The 22,059-nt window shown below is 66.0% G+C and overlaps 7 protein-coding genes across 7 annotated transcripts in view; 3 read left to right on the top strand and 4 right to left on the bottom strand.

Moving 5' to 3' along the window:
- Window positions 1–1,499, top strand: part of CHLNCDRAFT_138069 (expressed protein) — a gene marked incomplete at both ends in the record, with an annotated part of 6,374 nt that extends 4,875 nt beyond the window's left edge. Inside the window, 4 exons of the mRNA XM_005851511.1 lie at window positions 149–377; window positions 532–648; window positions 847–1,119; window positions 1,332–1,499. Coding sequence (XP_005851573.1) covers window positions 149–377; window positions 532–648; window positions 847–1,119; window positions 1,332–1,499 — 787 coding nt within the window. The remainder of the gene's footprint in view (window positions 1–148; window positions 378–531; window positions 649–846; window positions 1,120–1,331) is intronic.
- Window positions 1,500–3,349: 1,850 nt separating this feature from the next.
- Window positions 3,350–6,513, bottom strand: CHLNCDRAFT_29590 (hypothetical protein). The gene is made up of 12 exons (XM_005851217.1): window positions 6,439–6,513; window positions 6,202–6,348; window positions 5,887–5,988; window positions 5,535–5,625; window positions 5,315–5,385; window positions 5,114–5,188; window positions 4,842–4,985; window positions 4,621–4,700; window positions 4,375–4,527; window positions 4,008–4,120; window positions 3,709–3,878; window positions 3,350–3,585 (listed from the first exon to the last, which is right to left on the bottom strand). The coding sequence occupies exons 2-12, from the start codon at window positions 6,331–6,333 to the stop codon at window positions 3,484–3,486; spliced, it is 1,233 nt and encodes a 410-aa protein (XP_005851279.1). The 5' UTR covers window positions 6,334–6,348; window positions 6,439–6,513; the 3' UTR covers window positions 3,350–3,483.
- A 751-nt stretch (window positions 6,514–7,264) lies between these two features.
- On the bottom strand, window positions 7,265–9,501 carry CHLNCDRAFT_138066 (hypothetical protein; the record flags this gene model as incomplete). The annotated part of the gene is made up of 9 exons (XM_005851216.1): window positions 7,265–7,415; window positions 7,614–7,641; window positions 7,815–7,871; window positions 8,105–8,242; window positions 8,410–8,518; window positions 8,692–8,889; window positions 9,015–9,197; window positions 9,292–9,375; window positions 9,496–9,501. 9 exons carry the CDS (start codon window positions 9,499–9,501, stop codon window positions 7,265–7,267), a joined length of 954 nt encoding a protein of 317 aa, XP_005851278.1.
- Window positions 9,502–9,785: 284 nt separating this feature from the next.
- On the bottom strand, window positions 9,786–11,074 carry CHLNCDRAFT_19312 (hypothetical protein; the record flags this gene model as incomplete). The annotated part of the gene is made up of 6 exons (XM_005851215.1): window positions 9,786–10,051; window positions 10,191–10,293; window positions 10,412–10,593; window positions 10,655–10,656; window positions 10,747–10,850; window positions 10,982–11,074. 6 exons carry the CDS (start codon window positions 11,072–11,074, stop codon window positions 9,786–9,788), a joined length of 750 nt encoding a protein of 249 aa, XP_005851277.1.
- An 818-nt stretch (window positions 11,075–11,892) lies between these two features.
- On the bottom strand, window positions 11,893–12,997 carry CHLNCDRAFT_138064 (hypothetical protein; the record flags this gene model as incomplete). The annotated part of the gene is made up of 4 exons (XM_005851214.1): window positions 11,893–12,020; window positions 12,135–12,377; window positions 12,489–12,571; window positions 12,969–12,997. The coding sequence occupies 4 exons, from the start codon at window positions 12,995–12,997 to the stop codon at window positions 11,893–11,895; spliced, it is 483 nt and encodes a 160-aa protein (XP_005851276.1).
- Window positions 12,998–13,334: 337 nt separating this feature from the next.
- CHLNCDRAFT_138063 (hypothetical protein) lies at window positions 13,335–18,594 on the top strand (the record flags this gene model as incomplete). Its single annotated transcript, XM_005851510.1, has 20 exons — window positions 13,335–13,568; window positions 13,696–13,811; window positions 13,904–14,017; window positions 14,150–14,212; window positions 14,294–14,376; window positions 14,543–14,743; window positions 14,847–14,995; window positions 15,139–15,261; window positions 15,364–15,438; window positions 15,797–15,916; window positions 16,052–16,084; window positions 16,197–16,343; window positions 16,479–16,535; window positions 16,625–16,674; window positions 16,796–16,945; window positions 17,064–17,222; window positions 17,380–17,531; window positions 17,693–17,821; window positions 17,994–18,283; window positions 18,397–18,594. The coding sequence occupies 20 exons, from the start codon at window positions 13,335–13,337 to the stop codon at window positions 18,592–18,594; spliced, it is 2,643 nt and encodes an 880-aa protein (XP_005851572.1).
- A 527-nt stretch (window positions 18,595–19,121) lies between these two features.
- On the top strand, window positions 19,122–22,013 carry CHLNCDRAFT_138062 (hypothetical protein; the record flags this gene model as incomplete). Its single annotated transcript, XM_005851509.1, has 11 exons — window positions 19,122–19,487; window positions 19,613–19,693; window positions 19,822–19,937; window positions 20,092–20,170; window positions 20,299–20,386; window positions 20,590–20,787; window positions 20,925–20,986; window positions 21,146–21,232; window positions 21,363–21,423; window positions 21,575–21,711; window positions 21,867–22,013. The coding sequence occupies 11 exons, from the start codon at window positions 19,122–19,124 to the stop codon at window positions 22,011–22,013; spliced, it is 1,422 nt and encodes a 473-aa protein (XP_005851571.1).
- Between the last annotated feature and the right edge of the window lie 46 nt (window positions 22,014–22,059).

The following is a 22,059-nucleotide window of genomic DNA, read 5'->3' as shown; positions in this document are numbered from 1 at the left end:
GGGGGCGCACCCCCTCCCTCCCCCCCCCCCCCCCCCCCCCCCCCCCACCCCCCCCCCCCCCCCCCCCCCCCCCACCCACACCCCCCCCCCACCCCCCCACCCCCCCCCCCCCCCCCCCCCCCCCCCCCCCGCCCTGCCCTGCCCGCAGGGCCGCCGTGATGGCTGTGTACGCCGCCGAGTCGCTGCTGCTGGCGTTTGCGCTGAAGCTGCGCGTGGCGGCGGCGCTGGCGGGGCAGCGCGGGCCGCGCCCCTCTGCCCCCGCCGCCGCCGCCGCGCTGGGCTTGGACGACGCCTCCTTCCACAAAGCCGCGTCCTTCCTGGGCCAGTGCATGCCCGCCTTTGTGCAGTCGCCGGGGTCGGGGCGGCCCGGCCTCAAGGTGTGGGGGGGTGGGGTGGGGTGGGGTGGGGTGTGTGCTGGGATGATGGTGCCGTGTGTGGGCTCTCGGCTGCCGCGTCGGGCGCTGCATGCGGGCTGGCTGCGCCGCAGCGTCGGCGACCGCCGTGCGCCGCCCTGCGCCCACCCGCCTGCAGGGCGCGGGCGGCATGGCGCTGCAGCGGCTGTCCCAGGACGGGCTCAGCTGGGTGCCCACCTGCTGCAACATGGTGGCGCTGCTCTGCTTCGGGCTGTGCCTGGCGCTCAACATACAGGTGGGGGGAGCGGCAGGGGTGGGCGGCAGGCATGGGGCAGGGTGGGGTGCGATGTGCATGGGCGCACCCCTCCTCATCTCCGCCAGTGCATGCCACTCCCCTGCGTGTGTCGGCCACTCCTGCGCACCCTGCCTCACCTCACCTCACTTTTACCTCTGCCTCCCCCGCCTCCACGTCGCCGTCTGCTCACCCCCGCAGGTCACCGACGGCGTGCCCGTCGCCATCCTGCTGCTGGCGCCCATCCTGCTGCTGCTGGCCCAGGACCCGCTGCTGCTGCGCTGGCTGGAGGACCGGCGGCGGTACGTGCCGCCCTGCGCCGCCGTCACCGCCTACCTGGCGGCGGCAGCTGCCTGGCAGCTGGCCCACGACCTGGGCATGCACCTGGGCTCCATGAACGCCTGGGCTGCCTGGTACCTGGCCCGCCACGCCGCGCTCCTGGTGGCCACCCTGCCCTGCCAGCTGCTCCTGCTGGTCTGGCTCTGGCGCACCAGCCACCAGGCAAGCACGCGGCACGGGTCGCTTTCATGCCGCCCTGGTATCCCAGCCCTGCCTCTTCAGCTGCTTGGGGTCCTGGCCAGCTGCATTCTCCTCCCGCACCACCCCTCGCCACTGCGCTCCGCTCGACCCGCTGACCTCCCCGCCCCTCTCCCCTTGCCTGTCGCCCTCCCCTTTGCTTGGTGCAGCCGCCGGTGGCCCTGCTGCTGGCGGCGGCGCCGCTCAACCTGCTGGCGCTGTGGCTGGCAGACATGGATGAGCTGCAGATCAGTGCGGGCGTGGGCCTGGCAGCCGCTGCGGCGCAGCTGCTGGCGGCGCAGCAGGCCTCGCAGAGCATGGGGCGTGCCCTGGTCTAGCCAAGCCTCTTCCCCGGCTGAGGGCTTTCCACGGCACGTGGATGCATTTGTGCATGGCAGCCGGCGCAGCATCAGCCGCGGCTGTCTTGGAGCTCGCCGGCTGGCCGTGCCTGCGCCGGTGCTCGGCAAACGCTGCCGACCTCTTACGGCCCAACCGACCCCACCTTTTGCTCATCTCTGCATGATTGCTTCTGCATGTTTTGCTGGTTGATTCCCCAGCCCAGTCCGCTACGTGAGATGCTTATCGCCCGTGTTTGTGTTATGTCTGAACTGTGGTGAAGCAGGAAGCAACTTGGCGATGCTCGGCGGCAAGCATGTGCTTCAGGAGCTGAAGTGAAATATGGATGTTGCAGTGTTAGGGCCCGGGCGTCCTGGAGTTCTGCAGAAAGTGGAGTGCCACATCAGCGTGCACAGCATGACCTTGTCCTGCCTTAAACTTGCCCTGGGCGGCCTCGGAAGCCCAAAACCGTTCCGTTTCTACTCCAGTGGTGTTCGATTTCCTCTCTCACACGTCTCGACACCCTCCCGCTTGCACACACAAACACCTGCACGATGACGGACAAGAGGCACGGGGACCCCGAGCACGGGGGCCTGAGGTGCGTGGGCCTGGGACACCCAGAGCTGTGCGCAGGCGTGAGGTCCAGGGCGCCACTCGTCTCGCCGCAGCGGCGCGCTGGCCGCCACCGTCGACAGGACACCGCTCAGCCGGTGGCGCCATCTGCCTGCCTCCCCTGCAGCTCCGGCGAGAAGGCCGCCATCACCCGACAGGTGAAGGCTGGCGAGGAGGTGCACCTGAAGAGCCACCCCGAGCACCAGGCGGCCGCCAAGCAGTACGCCAAGGAGGTGCGGGCAGAAGGCGGGGAAGCATGGAGGAGCCAGGCCGCATGTCCCACTGGGCAACCCTCAGCCTCCCCCCAGCCTCTCACGCGGCCTCTGCCTGCCCCACGCGCCCCAGGTGGCGAGCCGGGAGGGGATTGAGCAGGGCCACGCCCAGGCCGGCGCCGGACACGGCGGCCACCACCTGAGGTGGGTGATGCAGCACACCACAGGCGGCGGCTCTGCCCTTCCCTTCCACTGCCAACGATCTGCGCACCCTGCCCCACTGGCCCCCCTCCATGCAGCGGCGGCGAGAAGGCTGTCGTGACCCGCACTGTGCATGCCGGCGGCAAAATTGAGGACATCCCGTTTGTGCAGGCAGGACCCCTCCCTCCCTGGGGTCTTCACCGCGATGCTCCTGGGCCCGCTCAGCCTCTGCCCACTTATGCTGCCACACCCAGCCTGCCTGCACCTTAACGCCTGCCTCTAACGGCTGCTGCTGCTCCTGCCCGGCTGCAGGGCCACCCCAGGAAGCTTCAGCAGGCCCAGGAGTATGCCGAGGAGGTGGGCGGGGCTGGAGGCGGGAGGGCGGCTAGGAAGAGAGCCAGTCCTGGGCCTTTGGCTGGGGCGCGCTTCTACTTGCTGCTGCCCGGGCCGGCCTGGGTTCTGCGCCTTGCACCCACCCAGCCCCTCCACTGCCTGCCGCCTGCGGCCCGTGCAGGTCAGGGGGAAGGAGGGGCAGGAGTGATTGATGACCGGCACCTCAACTGAGCCTGGGCCCGCCCGGCGGGGGGCGCGGCGAGCTCAGTGCGCGTTGCCCGAGCTGCCAGTGTGCAGTATGGCTGGCCCCAAGCGGCGCAATACGCCAAATGATAAACACACAGTTGACCCCACGTTGCCTGCACATGCCTGACAAGCCTTCACCCTTATCGAACCCAATCCCAACGGCTCGATGATGGCTGCGGCACAGTTCCCCCTTATCGCCAGCTGACCAAGAGCCAGCTAAAGCAAGTATGTAAATATGCATGGGATCTGCAGGCAGGGTTTTACACAACTCGCACAGGGGGTACAGGGCTCCAATGCATCAGTCAACAAGAGTGGCGGAAAAGGAGCGGGCTGCCCTGCTAGCTCAGCCGCTGGCGGGGAGCCCCCATGCGCTGCGGCCATCCTATTCCAGAGCTCGCCGTGGCGGGCCGTCCGCCACCCCCTCAAACGGCGGCTGGCCGTTGGCTGCGCACATCCTGTTCCACAGCTCGCCCTGTGGGTCCATCTGCGGCGCAGGTAGGCAGGCAAAAAAACATCGTGGCCAGCCAAGCCAGCCGCAAAATCATGATGCCAGCACCAACGCGCCAGCAGCGCGGGCCTGGGGCCCGCGCAGGAGGCCCAGCCCCACCTGTCGAGGGGCCTGCACCAGGAGATGGAGGGGCAGGTACACCACATGCGTGTTGACCTGCCCCACCGCCACGTTGGTGTAGCCGGCAAAGGCGGCGTGTACCGCGCCGTGGGCCAGCATCTTGCAGTACACGCGGTCGTCGGAGGTGGCGGGGATGGAGCGGATGAGGTCTGCGGGGGGTGGGGTGGGGGTGCAGGTGCAGGGCTGGGTCGCCACGGGCTGTATCCCCTGGCAGGCCTCCGTGGGACCTGGGTGGGCAGGTTGCTGCCTTCCTGGCCTGGCCTGAACCCCCAGCTCACATGACGGATCGATGTACTTGGCGTCGACGTCCTTGAGCGCCTTCTTGATCTCCCCCTTCATCCAGCTGCCAGAGTCGGTCTCGTGGCAGGTGGCGGGGTCCTGCGGGCGAGGGCTGGGGCGGTGGTGGGGGATACATCAGGTGCATATTGCATGCAGGGGGAGGCAGGCAGGCGGGGCACAGCTGCTGCTTAACTACCTGGCCTGGCTTGAAGGCGCACTGCGGGAGGCGCTCCTGCAGGCGCAGCAGCCGCGGCGCCGCCAACCGGTCAGCCCACTCGAGCTGCTCCGCATCTCAAAACAAACAGCGCCACATGCGGCCCCATTGCCTTGCTTTGCCCTGCTTTGCCCTGCCCGCCGCCCCGGCACCCTGCCGCTCGCCCGCGCGTGCCCACCTGGCCCGCTCCCTCTGCCAGGCACACCACCACATGGCCCCGCGTGTCCAGGATGCGCCCCATGTAGTTCAGCACCTTGTCCATGTTGAAGGGCACCTGCAGGGCGCAGCAGAGTGCGGCGCAGCAGCTCGATGGGCAGGGCCCAGCCTCCCCAACCCATCGGCTGTGGAGATCCATGATATTTCTGGTAGGCAGCCGGGCTCCAGGCCACCAGCTATACAGGCAGGGCGCTGTCATGCGGCAGTAGCCTGCCTCGGGGATGAGCACCACATCCACCAGCCCGGACGCCAGCGCGGCCTGCTCCCAGAGCGGCAACGCAGGCAGCAGGCGGGAGACATCTGAGCTCCTGCGGCGCTGTGGCGACCGTCTGCTGAGCAGGCGTGCGGCCAGCAGGCTCAGCTGTGCTTTTCCCCTGGCCCCGCTCCCTTGCCTGCCCCTGACCTTGACGGCGATGAAGCCCGAGTGTCGCCCCATGAGCTTGACCAGCCCTATGCCGCGGTAGGCGGAGGAGGCCTCCACCTTGGCCGCCAGCAGCGCCTTCTGCGCCTCCTCCACGCACGTCTCGTACCCAAAGCACTTGTCCAGCTGTGCAGGGTTGGAGGGCGGGAAGGGGCAGTCATGCTGAGTGGGCAGCCTGGCCTCAGCGCAACAGGCGCGGCGCAAGGCAGGCAGGGCGAGGTTCGGCAGCCTGGTTCCCGAGATGCGCTGCCCACCATGAGGACGTCGTTGTCGATGCTTTTGGGCAGGGCGATGACGGCGCACTGCACGCTGCACTGGTCGCACATCCTCTGCGGCAGGGGCGGGGCAGGTGCTAAGCCTGCTGCACCTGCTGGGCCTGTCGCGGGCCCAGCCCACGAGCGCAGCATGCGTGCCGGTGCTGCCCCGTGCCACGGCTGCCCAGTGACGTCGCTTGCCTGCACGACGCCGGCGGAGTCGATGTCGTGGCGGTTGCCGATCACGAACAGCATGTCGATGGCCCACAGGTCTGCAGGCAGGCAGGCACCGACAGCAGGCAGGCATGGACAGCAGGCAGGCATGAACAGCAGGCAGGCACCGGCAGCAGGCAGGCGTCGACAGCCAGCAGCAGCTCTGCGCGGGCATGCTCGCGCCAGCCAGCCGCCGCCCCGCGCTCACCCAGCCGCTTCACCACCTCCATCACATTGCACTCCCCCGCCTCGCACGTGCCCAGCACCGTGCCGCCCTCCAGGTGGATGTCCTCCACAGCCTGCAGGGAGGGAGGGCAGGCTCAGGGTGTCGGGCCAGGGAGCGATGCGGGCCAGCTCGTGAAGGGCTTGGCCCTGTTTGGGGAGGCTCCCTGCGGCAGGCAGTGGCCAGCCCAGCTGGGGTGCCAGGCCAGGCGCGCCGGCGCCTGCCTCCGACCGCCTGGGAGCCCCAGCGCGGGCAGCAGATCCAGCAGCAGCCACGGCGGCTGGCACAGCGCACATTGCAGGCAGCCGCCCCTGCCCCGCCCTGCCCATCACACCACCTGGCGGGTCAGCATAATGGGCTTGTGCGTCTTGGAGTAGAAGCCGCGCCAGCCGAGGCGGATGCCCAGGATGTTTCCCTCGCGCACGCCATAGTCAAGCGCCTGGCGTGTCAGGCATGTGTGTGTGTGTGTGTGTGTTGGCTGGCTGGTTGGTGGGGGGCGCGAGTGCAGGGCTGCTTGAGGGGCAGGCAGGCAGGCGGGCAGTGTGGCTGGCCGCCGTCGGTATCAGCCCCGCAGCCCACAGCCCGCCAGCCAGCTCGCGCTGCCCCTGGGCTGCTCCCCCACCCTCGGCCAGCACCCGCTCGCCTTGAGCACCAGCGCCCTGACCACATCGTTCTCCCCCGGGCAGATGCCGCCGCTGCACACGATGGCCATACGTGTGGAGGCGGGCTGGTAGTAGATGGTGCGGCGCGGCCCCGCCCTCAGCGCAAAACGAGGCACCTCCATGTCCAGGTAAGCATCCTGGTTGGTGTCCACCGAGGAGCGCGGCGTGGACAGCGTGCGGGACAGCGGGTGGGGCATGCCGCCGCCGCTGCCGCCCAGGCCGTGCACCTGCGCGCCGCGCGAGGCGGGGCAGGCGAAGAGCAGGGACTGCAGCGAGACGCGGTCGTCGTCCGACACAAAGCCGCCGCCAAAGTAGCAGTCCTTGACAAAGGGGGAGGGTCTGCACGGCACCGCGGGGCCAGGGCAAGGGACCCAGGCGTGGACGGGGGAGCTGTCACCTGCTGCCAGCCAGCAGGGAGGAATCAGGAGGGCTGGGACCTGGGCAATGCAGGCATCGCTGCCGTCAAGAGGCACGAGGCGATGCTGGGGCGCAGGCCACGCCTGTGCAGCTGTGTCATACATGGGCCGCAGCAGGTGCCGCATGGTCTCGCACTCCAGCACCCCGCCAGTCGGCCCATCGCCTGCAGCAGGGTGCTGAAGCTTGATGCGCCAAACTCCTGGGGTTGGAGAAGAGACGCGAGGCAAGCAGACGCGCTGCCGGCGGCCAGCGGGTGCCACCATCCTTGGACGGCTGCCCCTCTCGCTGCGCGCACCGTCTGGCAGCCCTGCCGCTGGCTTCCTGATCCTGAGGTGGCGTAGGTCGAGGTGCAGGGCGGGGGTTTCTGGCTTGGGAGGCGGTGGCTCAGCGGTGGTCTGATCGAAGGGGCTGGGTCGCCCCACGGCAAGTGGGCTCCCGGGGCTGCTGCCAAAGCTGCTGACCTCGAGGCTGTCCCCCTCCTGAGAGCCCTCAGGCACCTCGGGCAGCTTCCCAGGGTGCTGCTCCTCTTGGACCGCCTCTGCCATACTGGCACCGTAAGCAACAGACACCTGCCAGATTTACAGCGAATGGAGGGGCCAGTGCAAAGGGAGCGGGTACCGAAGCAGCGCACTGCCCTCACGCTGCCGCTGGCGCCGCCTCCCGCCTGGCCTGCCGCTTCTTCAGCAGCGCCTCTGCAGCCCGGCTGTTGTTCCTCCTGCCCAGGGCCCTGCAGATGAATTCACTGGCATCCAGCAGGCGCTCCATGTCCACGCCGTGGCGGATGCCGCTGCGGGCAAAGGATGGAGGGCAAGGGTGGCGAGGAGGGGTGTGGGCGGGGCTGCAACGCATCCACTGCACATGTGCGGTTTCACGCAATGGGAGGGCCTGCCCACGCATGCACAGGAAGAAGTGGCCCTGCGCTGTTAGGGCGGCAGCTCCGACTACAGCCAGCCTCCCAGCTGCACGAATCGCAGCAGCAGCTCACAAGCCATCCAGCATGTACACCACATCCTCTGCAGGAGAGTTGCAGGCGTGGGGAGGCACAGGTGAAAGGCCTGTTGGCCCCAAGGGCTGTCGTAGAAATGGCCGATCTAATTGCGGTTGAGCACTAGTTGGCCATGACCTAGCAGCATGCATCGAGGAGGCAGCACAGCAGGCCGCCGACAGCAGGAATTGCCCGCCCCACCTGTCGACACGTTGCCTGTGGCGCCCTTGGCGTACGGGCAGCCGCCCAGCCCGGCAACTGCGGGGGCGTACAGCGGACACCGACACAGCAGACTCACAGCAAACAGGTTTGGAGCGGCTGGGCAGGCTGGGGCCTGGGGCCCAAGCGCTCTCTCTCTCTCTCTTTCTCTGATAGAGGGGCACAGGAGCTGCCAGGGCGGCGGCGGCTGCTTCCGGCTGCTTCCAGCTGGTAGCCTCCCTACCAGCCGAGCACGCCGAGCCCCTGGGACAGCAGCGCCCCGCCCCGCCCACCTGACGAGTCCACCACCGCGACGCCCATCTGCAGGGCTGCCAGCGTGTTGGCCACGCCCTGGCCGTAGGTGTCGTGCATGTGCGCCGCCAGCCGCTCCACCGGCACCCGCTGCTTGCACGCCTCAAACATGGCCGCCACTGCGGGGCAGGCAGGCAGGCGCATGTGGGTGACTGTGGGTAAGATCAATCAAGATGTTTGTACACCCCAAACCATTAACATGGAGACACTGAACGCATGGGGGCAACCAGTGCACTCAAGACCAGCCCCACCACTGACTGCTCCCTGCCAGGCCAGCCTGGCGCACCTGAGGCGGGTGTGCCTGTGCCGATGGTGTCTCCCATGCTGACCTCGTAGCACCCCATCTCATGCAGCGCCCCAGCCACACGGGCAGCATCCTCCGGGAGCACCTCGCCCTGCACCAGGCAGACAGGGAGGGAGGCAGGCAGGCAGGCTTGTGCACTGCCGCATGCCGCCCAATCAATGCAGGTCCGGGGGCCTTCCTCTCGGCATGCCCTTGCTGCAGGTGAATGCGCCCCTGGCGCCGATCCAACTGCCCAATCATCCTCCTGCCTGCCTGCCGGCGCACCTGGTAGGGGCATCCCACCACGCATGACACGTAGCCGCGCACCGCCACGCCCTCCCGCTTGGCCGCCGCCATGACGTCATCAAACTTGCGCAGGCTCTCGTCCACGGAGCAGTTGAGGTTCTTGCGGTTGAAGGCCTCGGAGGCGGCGGTGAAGATGGCCACCTCTCGCGCCCCTGCCTTGAGCGCATTCTCAAACCCCTGCGGCACTTGATGCAGGCGTGTGGCTGCGAGGATCGGCCTGGGTGGCCACCCCAATACTCGGCAAGCAGCAGCACAAGCAGGCTGTCTGTGCCCCTCCCGCTTCCCCCAGACACCCATCCCACCTTCATGTTGGGTGCTAGCACCGGGTATCGCACGCCGGGGCGCTGTGCGATGCGTGCCAGCACGTCAGCTGCATCCGCCAGCTGCGGCACCCACTTGGGAGACACAAAGCTGGTGCTCTCTATCACCGGCAGCCCGGCGGCCGTCAGCTGGTCAATCAGCTGCACCTTGACGTCCGTGGAAACCTGGCAGGGAAGCCGCAGGGCGCGTCTGCTTAGCAGAAGGCACGGCAGCACACCCGGCAGGCGGCGCCAGCGGCCAAACCTCGCAGCAATGCACCTTTTCTGGCTCGTTCTGCAGCCCGTCTCGCGGCCCCACTTCCACTATGGTCACACTGGACGGCAGCGAGCGCCCAAGAAACTCCTGCACCAGTTCGGGCAGCGGGGTGTCGGCGCAGCGGGTCTCGCCGACCACCCGACTCAGTGGCGGACGGCACGCAGCTCTGTGTCGCACACGTCCCGACTCACAACTCCAGCCGTGGACATGCATCGTAGCCCATTTAGCAGCAGAGAGGCTCCAAAGGCAGGCAGACGGGCGGCCGATTGCAGCATTGCGGCCAAGCAATTTTGAGCGAGCTCTTCGAGGACCCAGAAGGTGCCTAAGATGATCGGGGAAGAGCAGCACCCCATCTGCCGCATTCGACGGCCAGCCGCCGCCACGTCACCGGGTCACCGGGTCGCCACCTCGTTCTGTCTCATTGTTACTACAGTGATGATGCAAGACAATTGAGGCAGCCATGACAGCAGCGTTGCACATGCAGGCCTACACGCTGCTCAGTCCGCGTGTGGCCTGCCATCGCCTTCGCCACCCGCCGCCGCCGCTGCGCCTGCCGCGAAGCCGCCGCCTCCTGCTGCTGCTGCGGGCATGGCTGCCATGCGGGGCGCCTGGATGCCCTCCGCCGGGAACAGAGCGCGCACCACGGCGGGCGTCTTGAGCAGGCGGCGGCCGGTCATGCGAGGGTAGACGTCTTCAAGGAAGTAGTAGGCATGCCCCGCCACCATGCCCAGCAGATCCACCACAGGGCTGCTGCCCAGCATGACTGCGGCAGGGCCACAGGGGGAGCGCGGCGAGCAAATGAGGGAGCACAAGGCAGGGGTAGGCTGCCACCTCTGCATGACGCACGGGAGGTTGGCGAGTAGGGCGGGAAGGCGACGCGAGGCAAGGGGCCGGCGGCGCACCCGAGAAGGCCAGCAGCACCCAGGGCAGGTAGGGGGCGGTGAACGTGAAGATGCCCAGGAAGCTGAGGTTGACGTACTGGTGCCGCCGACCCCACACATACACCTGCAGGGCGCGCGGGTGGTGGCCAGACGAGGGTCAGCTTCGCGGTACTGGCTGATGCTGTCACCAAGCCCGCTTTCAGCTCCCCCTGCAGCCGCCAGCAGCGAACCACCCGCCTCACCATCATGAAGGTCAGGGAAGAGCCCAGGAACTGGATGTTGACCCAGGGCGCGGCGGCCACCAGGATGGCGGAGCCAAACAGCAGCATCCACAGGAAGTCGGCGGAGCGGTTGCGGAACGACCCCTCCTCCAGCGACTTGCTGTACTTCACGAGGAAGAACATGTGGAAGAAGAAGTCCAGGCCTGCGACGAGGGGGCGATGGGAGCAGGTATGGGATCAGGTATGGTAAGTTAGGGGCTCAACGTCTGGCGTGCACTGCAAACCAAAGCAAGCAAGCAAGCAAGCAAGCAGCAAGCAAGCAAGCAAGCAATACATGCCAGAGGCGGCGGCGCCACTCGCCTAGCGTGCCAAAGTAGAAGAAGTTTGTGAACAGGCGCCAGAACTCATGCTTCTGCCAGATGAGCTTGGCATTGAAGTAGATGTTGAAGGGGGTGATGATCTGCAGGCAGGTGCGGCTCGCGGCGGCTTGGGCGGCACGAGCGGCTGGGCGGTGCGGGCTGCCAGCGGCTCAGTGACACTTACTGCCTCCCCCAGCGTGCGGGCCCGCACAACTCCGCTCCCTCCGCTCACCTCCAGAGCGCACGCTGCCGTGGTCACCACGCACAGGGAGACATAGCCGCGCGTGATAACCGGCAGACTGCGCCAAATTTCTGCTGGATCCATGCTGAGCTATGGAGGCCTAATGCTCGTTAGTTCTATAGTTGGTTTGTGGCTGCCGATCGCCGCTGTTCAGAGGGGCAGACAGTGGGAGACGCGGGGCTGCCTGCTGAGTTCCCAGCAGCAAGGGAGGGTGGGCAGAGTGGGAGGGACTGCCCGATCAGTGCCCTGGAGGCCCAAGAGCCCCACTGTAGTGCCGGGTGGTCGGTCGACGTACCGCAGGAGTCTGCCGGGCTCACCCCTTTTTGGTAAGAGAGGCCCGGGTCAATGGCAACCCTGCTATGAGGACCATGTCTTTACATGGCCGCAAGCTGCGTACCCAGCAGGAGCAGCTGTGGAAGCGGCGGCGATGGTCAAGGCGGCCCGCTGCGGATGCGGCGTTCTTACAGGCATCCAATCAACTGATTAATGCTGAAGGGACAGGAGCAGAGAGGATCAAAAATCGAGATGGCAGGGTGTCAAAGAATGGGTGGAGAAGTGATGGGAGCCTTGTTTGAAAGGCAAGAGAGCAGGCTGGGTGGGGTCTTCTGAGGCTGGCACACAACTGCCAAGGCCAGGTGTGGTGTCCTGTTGTAGTCAGTCTAACATCTAGTCAGCAGGGAGGGCGCTGCAAATGGTTGCAGCGTGTCGCAGGCAGGCAGGATTCAGAAAGGGGGCCTGTTGTCAGGGAGCCGTGCCGTTGCGCAGAGCATGCTAACGGTTCATTTCAAGCGGAAGGCATTGCCATCCAAGGGGCCAGCAGCTGTGTTGACTCTGGCTGGTTGGGCGTCACTACTGCTGCTGGCTGGTGGTACTAGAATGCCCATCTGCATTCCGGCTGCTGCTCAGGCCAGGGAGCGAGCGTAGCCAGCGGTCATGAGTGCGCTGAGGATGGCCACGATGCCAGCAGGGAAGACCTTGCGGCTGGTGTTGGCACGATGGCCCATCATTGCGGCCAGCACAAGGCAGGTGCCTGCGGCAGGGAGGGGAATTGGGGGCGCGCGTCAGCAGCAAGAGTCGCAGGCGCCAGCAGGCCACAGCAGTGCCAACAGGGCAGACCGCCACCAGCATGATAAGCGCGGCTCACCCAGTGCCAGGAGTTTGCCGCTGCGGTGGTGCATGAGCGAGGTGCTGATGAGCAGCAGCGTGGCCACGGCGGCGGACACCAGCAGGCTGTTGGAGGAGCCCTTGCGGATGTAGGCCATCAGGCCGCCGGCAAAGATGAGGGAGGAAAAGAGGTAGGTGAAGCCCTTCATGGGGTCGTCGCCGCCGCCGTTGCCGCCGCCACCCCCGCCGCGCCTGCCGCCGCCGCCGCCGCCGCTGCCGCCGCCTGCACCCCGCGGCCGCCGAGCATGACTGTTGATGGGGAGGAACCGATGCGTGGCAGCATAGGGAAAACACGGCAGCAGCAAAAGCGGCAGCAGCCAAGGGCCCGCCACACCTGGTGAAACTTGGGGGATGGACACCAGCTTGAGGCCAAGGCGTGGCCGCCCAATCGAGGCGCTGGGCGAGGCATAGTCCCACCTGTGCCAGGTGCAGGGCCAGCCGTGAGTAGCTGCGATCAAGCCAGGGGGCCAGGGGGCTTGTGCAGGCTAGCCGCTGCTGCCGCCGCTGCCGCCGCTCCTTGGACCCTCACCACTTGCGAGTAGGCACGACGCTGCCCGCGCTGGAATGTCCGACCCTTTTCTTCGTGCGGCCGGGGACACTAGGGAGGCCGTAGTCGGGCACCCAACTCGCCGCTGTTCTGCAGCAACGCCGCAAGCTGGCCCTAGCCCCCGCTGCAGCCGGCGCGCTCAACATAAGCACCATAGCCGCTGTAGACCAGTGAAAGGGCGCCTCCTAGCTTGTGCCCGACTGCAGCTGCACAAAAAGGGGCTGCAGAGAGCGGCAGGGGCTGGCAAAGACTCAAATGACGCAGCACAGGAACTGGGCTTCCTTGCGTTGGCCCATCGCCGGCCTGAGGGCGCAGATTGTTCAGATGAAGCCGCCATGGCTCGCATGCTGCCCGCCCAGGTGCAGGTTTCCCGACACATCAGCAGCATCCCGCCGCATTGGGTGTACCTTGCACGTTTGTGACGTTCCAGACAGTGCAGCAGCCGCAGTTGCACCTTGGGTGTCAGCCTTGGGTGTCAGCCTGGACGGTGTTGCCGTGAGGCTGTGCAAGGCGCGCGGTGCCAGGGAGCAGCCATGCATCCGACGTAGAGTGCAGTAGAAGACGACAGCGACGAAACACGCCGGCCGCCCTCTGCTCCCACGCCGGCCGCCCCCGCCTTGGCGGCGCACCGACATGGGCGGCACGGGACGCAGCGTAGCTGCTGATGGCGTGCAGGCAGCAGACCAAGAGGATCGCCCAGTGCAAGACAGCCATGCAGCGGCAGGCGCCGCAGAGCACCGGCTGCCCCCTGTGGCCAGCAAGCCTTCTGTCACCCTGCACTACGACCCAAGCCGAGACATTGTGCTTCGCTACGAGTGTGTGGGGGAGAGATCGGTCAAGTCTGTCATCCTGGTGGTGTACTTTGTGGTAACCTGCAGCCTCGCTTTGTTCATCCTTGTTATCGTGCTTCAGCTCACATATGTAAGTGCAGCTTCTTGCCGCCAGCCTTCCCTGTGCCATTGTTTTTTTAAGCTGCAATGTCCTCCTGCTGCAGCCTCCCACCTACTTCCTCGAGAACGAAGGCATGATTGTGGCAAACACGGTCTTCGCCAGCCTTCTTACCATGGTCACCTTGGCCACCCTGTGGCAGTTTCTGAGGCGGCTCCGTAGGTGGGCCGAGAAATGACTGAACTCGGTCCATCGCCGGCCACTGGCATGCCCTCATGGTGACCCTGGCTGCTACCGCCACATGGTGCCCGCAGGTCGAACCAGTGCGGCAAGCGGTGGACGCACAGGCGGCGGCGGCTGGCCGCAATGGCGGGCACAGAGCTGGGCCTGCAGGTCATCAACAGCATCATGTTCCTGGTGCCCAACAGGTGAGGCAGCGCCCGAGAGGGCGTGCCCCATTCTGGCCTGCTCCTGTCGCTGCGCTCGCATCCTTGTGCCGCCACCCTGTGTTCTCAACGCACGACCGCCCCCCCCCCCCACGCGCTCCCCCGACCGTGCAGCTACGTGCTCGCGCGCCAGTGCTCCTGGTTTTCCTCCACGGTGACCTGGACAGCTGGTGTCAGGTGCGAGCATCCGCAATCCCTCTTGGAAAAGCTGCTGCCTTGCCCTGTTCCCCCCTCACCCTGTCGCCATCAGTCTCACAGGTGGACCACGTGGAACAGCGCCTTCCTGCTCTACTGGATCGAGGGGCACTCGTGGATGCCCGCACCGCGCAACAGCCGATGGTGTGAGTATGGCCAGCGTGCCCTGCATGCCCTCCGCGCCGCACCTGTGCCACGATGCAATGCAAGCGCCTGTCAGCAGGCTGGGCGCTGGCCGGTGCGGCCCGTCCCTTTGAGCTACAAGACCATGCAGCAAGGGTCAGCTGTGCGTGGTGGCCCCCGCCCGTGCAGACGTGGAGCGCGGCGAGGAGTGGGGCGCGCCGGTGGTCATGGACGCCCCGTTCTGGCGGCACTGGCCCAAGGCCTGCCTGTGGGTGGGCCTGGTCGTGTCAGTCTCCATCATCACCTCCCGCAACCTGCGAGCGTTCAACGAGGAGGTCGAGGCGCTGGGCCCGTCGTGCCGGTACCAAACCTACGCCTGCAACGTCTCTGGTGAGGGCCCCGATCTCGTCTGCCCTGCCCACGCATCTCCAGCGGCACCGCAAATGCATTGCGCGATCTGCCTGCCGCCTGCGCGGCCGCCCCACCCTTGCAGGCACAATCACCGGGCTGATCGTGGGGCTCACCCTGTGCATCGCTTCCTACAGCCTGCTGTACTTTTACTCCATCTCCCGCGCCTTCCAGCACCTGCTGCGCCAGCCGTACAACTCCTTCCGCATGGCCAACTTTGTGCTGCGCATCCAGGTGAGGCCCCCGCGGCTCATTCCAGCTGCAGCGGCGGTAGCGGTGGGGCGAGCTTGGGTGGCGCCCTTGCCAGGCGTGGGGCTGTGTGCCAATCTTTGGGTGCTCTGTTGGGAGATACCGCTTCGCGTGCCGCCGCTGTGCAGATACGCCAGCGCACGATGGCCATCGCCTTCTTCTTCCTCTGCATGGTGTGCTACACCTTCATCGGCTTCAGCACCTGCCGGTCCTATGTGCTGACCTGGCTGGGATACCTGCCCTCCATGCTGGTACGCACCCTGCTGCCCGCTGCTGGGCGCGCCCAGTGAATGCACGGCTGCTCCCTGGCACCCAAGTGCTTGCCGATCGCCGCATGCGTGGGCATGCTGCAGGTGATGGTGTGGTCAGGCATTTCAAATGGCTATTCCATGACCCCCAAGCGGCCTCACGACGACGGCATCCTCCGGGTGCGCGCCCCGGCAACACACAGCACACCCTTCCCGCCCGCCGCCTGCCTGCCCTGCCTGCTGCTGCCTGGCAGCCGCTAGATGGAGCCGCTTTGCTGCTCTCCTGGCACATGCACCTGCCTACCTCCCGCGTTCACAGCGCTTTGCATGTCCTCCTGCGCGTGGCCTGCAGGTCTGGCTTCAGGTGTGGCCTCAGTGTGCTGCACAGCTCTTGTGCAGAGGCCCAACCTCCTCAATCACACAGTTCCATGCCCAGACCTGGCTTGTGGCTGCCCGACTGTCCCGAGCTGCTCCATCTGTTTAGATCACATGCTGTTGGAGGGTGGGCTGAAGGCACCTGCATGCATGCGCCACGCAGGAGTTCGCATGGACGGAAGGGGAGGAGGAGCAGAGGAAGAAAGCAGCGAGGGCGTCTAGCCTACCACCCGACTCCCTCAGCACGGTGGCCATCGACAAGGAGCCCATTTTTTGTTTTGAGGTGCGCTGCTGCCGCACCTGCCTCTGCGCAGGGTGCCCCTGTCAGCTGCAGCTGGCTTTGGCTCCCACCTCATCACTGCTGCCCTGATGCTCAGCCGCAAAGACCTTGCTTGTGTCTTCAATGTGCATACCGCAGACGGGCTTGAAAGCCATGTACTGGAGCATGCTGGTGAGGACGCTCGCACAGCTGTTGTGGCGCCCTGTGCAGATCGTGCTTTGCCGCTGCAGCGCCGAAGGGCAGCCGTGGACCCGGCCGGCGTCTGTGGCCTCCCTGCCTGCAGGTGTATGATCACGACGAGGCGCCAGATAGCCCCTACTCGGTGGAAGCCGCCCTGAACCTGTACGACCTGCAGCACTTTGAGATGCACTGGGACAAAGACCCCACGGGCGTCGACACCAAGGCGATTGTGGGCTGGAACAACGACATGGTAGGCGCGGGCTGCCAGCCAGTGATGGCTGTTGGCATGTGCACGTCAGGGATGCCCGCTGCCCCTCAAACACGCCGCCGCCTGCTGTTTCCCACAGCGCTCGGCAGCTCAGGTCACATGATTGCTGTGCTGCAGGCTGTGATTGCTTTCAGAGGGACCGCAAGCCTTGCAAACGCCAAGGCCGATATACAGGTGGGCGGCTGCTGAGCTGTCGGGCTGGGTGCCTCCTTGCCTCCCAGGGCCTGCCAACCGTACATCTCCGCATGCCCACGCGTGTGCAGGTGTGGCGCACGGCCTGGCCACCTGGGCTAGGAAGCCAGTGGGTCTTCTCGTAAGCTCAACCTCCGCAGCCTTGCCTTCACGCATTGGGATGAGCCATGGTGCAACGGGGGTGCAGCATCAGCAAGGTACCTAGCGGGCGCCATGCCGTGTCCCCTCCTTCCTGCCCGCAGCACCCCCATGGTGCACTGGGGGTTCCACAAGGCCTGGACAGCCAACGACTTCTGCCACCGCATCCTGGGCTGGCTGGAGCAGCGGTTGCACCCCAGCGGAGACGCAGGCGAGGCAGCACCCAGCAAGCCCCTCCGAGTGCTGATCACAGGGTGAGTGGGCACACACCGCTAATGCTGGTGGCCTGCGCGGCCTGCGCCTGCGCGCCACTCCCCTTGTTGCTGGCAGCAGCAGCTGAGCTGGCTCCCCGGCGCTGGCACCGCCCTGCAGGCACTCTCTGGGCGGCGCGCTGGCCACGCTGTGCGCATACGACATTGCCTCGCGCTACCCAGATACCGCTGTGGCAGTCAAGTGCTACACCTTTGGCGCCCCGCGCACCGGCAACCACGCCTTTGCCAAGCTGTACGACAAGACGGTGCCCGACACCTGGTGGGCCGCCGCCCGGGGCCGCCTGCCCTCCCCCCCTCTGCCCTGCACAGAAACACACCACTCCCTGGCAGCCCCACCCCTGCACCATCCCAACCCAGCCAACGGAACTCAAGCGCCGAGCGCGGTCACACGCCTCGCAAGGTGCCCTGGGTTGCAGGCAGATGATCAACAGCGACGACGTAGTGACGCGCGCCGGCAAGTTCCTTGTTCTGTACAAGCGCCCGGGGCTGCGCGTGCTGATCAACCAGCTGGGCGACATGGTGGTGCGGCCCAACTATGTGGAGTCTGTGATCCGCCGCGTCCCGGGAGGTGCGCTGCCCTGCTGCTGCGGCCGTTCCTGGCGTCCTGGTGCCTGCACCCCTCCCCAGCGGTTCCCGATCAGGCAGGCGGCAGTGAGCTGAAAGCTTGCCACCGGCCTGCTTCAGAAGCCCCTTCCCCAAGCCCGCCAGCTCTGCATGCCTGTGCTGCAGGCGCATCCGTGCGGGACCACCTGCTGACCAGCTACCAGGTGGCGCTGGCATCGGTGCTGGGGGCGCAGTTCAGCTCCAAACGATTTGCCACCGGGAGAGAGGGCGTCCTGAGCCTGGCGCAGCGCAAGGGTGAGCGCAGCTGATCTGCTGCAGACAGCCGAGTGGGAGCTCGCTGCTGGAAGTATGCTGGTCGGGCTCCAGTGCTGCACGGCTGTGCTGCCACACGCTGGTAGCAGCTGTGATCAGCCGTCGCGTGCCCACACTGTCCGTGCACGGCGCTGCTCTGCGCTGCCGAGTGCAGGCGGACCGGTGGTACTGGACATGGTGGGACTGGCGCAGGAGCCTCTGGCCATCCTGCAGGAGCATGGGTGGGAGGCGCTGCTGGAGCTGCGCCGGCGCACCAAGCAGGGGCGGCAGCTGCTGCCGGGCTGGGCGCGGCACAAGGCGCTGGCCAGCGACCAGAGCCTGCAGGAGGTTGTGCTGGTGGGGGCCGACAGTGGCCTGCCAGCCGCGGCCCAGGGCGCGGCGGGAGAGCAGGAGGTCAAGCTCGAGGAGTCGGTAACAGCAGGGGAGCTGCCACCGCAGCTGCAGGTGGGCCATGCATGCCATCCCAGTGCTGGCCGCGCTGCCCCAGCTTGGCAGGGTCGTGGTGTGTCGCTCCATGCGCTGACCCCAGCTGCTTTGCTTTCACTCCCTTCTTGCAGCGCGGGTCCTCTCTGGTCGGCCAGCTGCTGAAGCGCGCCTCCCTGGCCACGTCCCGGCAGCCGTCAGGGCTGCAGCGCATCCTTACCACCCGAGGCCCCGTGCACGACCGCAGCGGCGCCTCGCCCTTCGACCTTGCTGCCGAGGAGGAGGGGCGCATGGAAGCTGCCAGGGAAGTGGGGGCAGTGACCCCTGGCTAAAGATCTCCCCGCTTGCATTCTCTGACATCCACCTATGGTGTTGTTGTTGCATTTGTCTCCTGCTCAACGTCACTCAGCTGTAGCCACTGTAACCGCCTCATGCGCATGCTCATTATTCAGCTGGAATCTGCTAATCTGAAGTGAAGTTCCTTCCTGACGACATTGATCAGTATTGAATGAATAATCATTCAATTCATTCATTATTAAGTTCATCCTGCTCGTCCCCTGGTTGCTTCTGGAGCGGCGGACCGCCGCCGGCGGTGCTGGGTTACCCCACCGCGCGGCGGTGGCAGTGCGGCCAGCAGCAGATGCCAATGTGGAGACCCTCCTTGTAGCCTTAGAAGGCTCACGAAAGGCAGGCTTTTTGGTGACCTGGAGGTACCTTCCCGGCACTACACCCAGGACTGCGCAGTAAACGTCGTTGTTTGGTCGCTCGCAAGTCCCGTTCAGCTGCCAACACTCCTCAGAGCGCCGCAAAGGGCGAAACCGTGTCTGGGGCTTGACATTCTTAGTCCTGCCTCACAATAATGGCGCTCAGCGAGCGGGGCGACGATGATGACGCCCTAGAGCGCCCGGCATTTGAGCAGCAGGCGGTAGCGCTCGCCGCCCAGCTGCCCCAGGGCGGCGGTGGCGACGGCTCACGTCAGCCACAGGCGGCGGCAGTCGCACCGACGGCAGCCGAGTCTGGCGGCGACGGCTCTCCCAAAGCAGACGTAGACAGCAGCAATGGTCTGCACAGAAATATATCCACCAAGGAGAGCCTGGAGCCCAAGCTGTCGACGGCCTCCAGCGAGCACGGCAGCGAGGCGTCCAGCGGCATGTCGCCGCCGCACTACAATGCAGGTGATGACATCATCTTGCGCCTCGAGTTCCTGCGCACCAATGAGATGAAGGTGGGGCTGGCTTCAGGTGGCCGATGCATTGCCCGTTTCTTTTCTGTGCTGCTCACTGACAGCATGGGTTCTGGCTGCCTGCCGTACGCTGCGCCCAACTCCTGCTTCTGCGATCTCTGCCGCAGACGATCATTCGCTCGGTGTGGGCGGCGGTGGTGGTGGGAACCATCATTCTCATCATTGCGCTGTACGTCAAAATCGACAAGGTGAGGGAACCAGATGAGCCGAGGCCGGTTGGCCCAGTGCTGCTGCCCGCCTGGTCACGCAGTTCTCCCTGTTCTTCCCTATCATGACCTGGCCCTGCTCTTCCTCCATGTCAACCCAAACCCCGCAGCCCGACTCACACTACCTAGAAGACAATGCCGTGCCCATCATCAACCTCTGCTTTGGCGGCGTGCTGCTCCCCGCACTGCTGGCCTGCTGGCTCATGTTCTTCTATCGCGTGTACAGGTGGGAGGTTGGGGCGGAGGCATGGTGGTGGTGTGTTGCATTCAGCTGCCGGTGCGTGCAGCTCAATTGCTGATTCCAAGGCTTGAGTCCTGTTCCATGGGCTGCCGATACCAGGTTTCTGTGTGTGTGTGTGTGCATACCCTGTTGTGCGCAGATCCAACCTTAGCAAGAAAAGGTGGAGCCACAGGAGGAAGCGGGCCGCTACGCTGGGAGGGATCGAGATCACGCTGCAGGTGCGCTGCTGCTGCCTGTTGAAGTATCAGCGTGCATGCCATGCATTGCCCTGCACTGCCGTTTGCGTGCCTCTGTGTGGCCAACCCTGGCCGCTGCTTTGCTCAGCTTGCTGCCACATTCCCTGCAGCTCATCAACTGCGTATTCTTCATCATCCCCAACGCATACGTGCTGGGCCACCTGTGCTCCTGGTTCCACCCGCTGGTGCTGTGGTCGGGTTTTGTACGCTGGACAATCTGGAACACCATTTTCCTGATCTTTTTGGTACAAGCCCACAGCGCCAACCCTGCCAACACACCGCGCTGGCGTGAGAGGCGCTCGACTGTTTTTTTGCTTGACATTGGCCTCAATGGCATGGCTGTGCGCCCTCGGGCTGCCCCCTCTCCTCCCAAACCCATTGCCGCCGCCGCTGTGCTGCAGGCAAGTACGTCGGCCGGGCGGATGGCGCGGTGATGGATGCGCCGCTGCGGGCTCACTGGCCCAAGCTGAGCCTGTGGGTGGTGGAGGAGGGCACCCTGCTGGCGCTGACCATCACCATGTGGCTGGACCCAGAGGAGACGGTCTGGGACCCAACCATCACCGACTGCCGCCAGCAGAACTGGAACTGCCACTTCACACGTAAGCCCTGCCCTCCTGCCCTCCTGCCCCTTGCCTGCTGCTTCTGCCTCGCGTGCAAAGTGTCGCGTGCTTCTGTCCCTCCCCCTCGCGAAGTGTTTGCTCACCTTGCCGCCGCCGTGTGATCCACATGCGTGCAGCCGCCGGCTCGGCGCTGCTGGCGGTCAACGTCACCTGCATCGTCATCTACTTCCTGCTCTGGGTGCGTGGCCTGTGTGCGGCCAGGAAGCCGGCTGGCTGTGCTGTTCATGTGGACATGAGTGTGCCGTGCGACCATCCCGGCTGGCTGCGCCCCAGTCACCCCCCACGCCAGCATGCAAGCAGGCTGGCACTCGGACTACACCCGCGCGTCTGCCTGCAGATCTTCTTCGTCGCGCGCGCCCTCAACAACCTCAAGCACCTGCCCTACAACGGCATGCGCATGGCCAACCTGACTACGCGCCTGCAGGTGGGCGCATGGGGCCCGATGGGCTGCTACGCAGCGCCGCACCATACCATCTCAGCACCAGCACCGGTTGATTCCTGTCCTAAGTTGCCCCGGCCTGATCCACATCACTCTCATGGATGTCCTTTTGCAGATCAAGCTGCGTGGCCTGTCCATCACTTTCTTCGTGCTGTGCAGCATCACGTACACATTTGGTGAGCGGCGACGCCCTTCTGCAGCCCACTCGCGCAGGCGCAGCTCCAGGAGCTGTACCCCCTCGCCGTCTCCTGCTCGTTGCCAGCTGCCCCTCCGCCCCACCTCAACACACATGCGCACCTCTGTTCTGGCCCCCCTTCTGCCTTGCAGTCAAGCTCAACACCTGCAGCTCCTACATCATCTCCTGGCTGGGCTTCCTGCCCATGCAAGTTGTCATGACTGCCACCGCCATCGCCAACGCATACATGACCATGCCCAAGCGCCCGCATCAGACGGGCATCCTGCAGGTAGGGCCGCTGCGGCCCGGCTGAGAGCCACCTCCTTCGACACCCTCCCCCCTGCGCTTGATACCAGCTCTGCGTTGATTGCTGGTGCCGCAGCGCGCGCCCGACAGTGCTGCTGCCCGACAGTGCTGCCGCTCGCTCCTCCCTCCCTGCTGCAGGTCTGGCTTCAGGAGTTTGCCTGGCTGGAGCGGGACATCCCTCGCAAGAAGGAGGAGCGCGCCTCCAGCCTGCCACCAGACTCTTATGAGAACTTCTGCCTGGAGTGCGAGCCGCTGTGGTGCTTTGAGGCAAGGCCTAGCTGCTAATGCTGAAACCCTGCCCCCCGCCCTGCAACAGCGTTCAAGCGCCCAT

Source organism: Chlorella variabilis (genome assembly GCF_000147415.1).
Source record: "Chlorella variabilis unplaced genomic scaffold CHLNCscaffold_2, whole genome shotgun sequence".
In the NCBI taxonomy this organism is placed as follows: Eukaryota; Viridiplantae; Chlorophyta; class Trebouxiophyceae; order Chlorellales; family Chlorellaceae; genus Chlorella; species Chlorella variabilis.
Note: the sequence above shows the minus strand (reverse complement) of the source record. Positions and strands in the feature narration are given on the sequence as shown.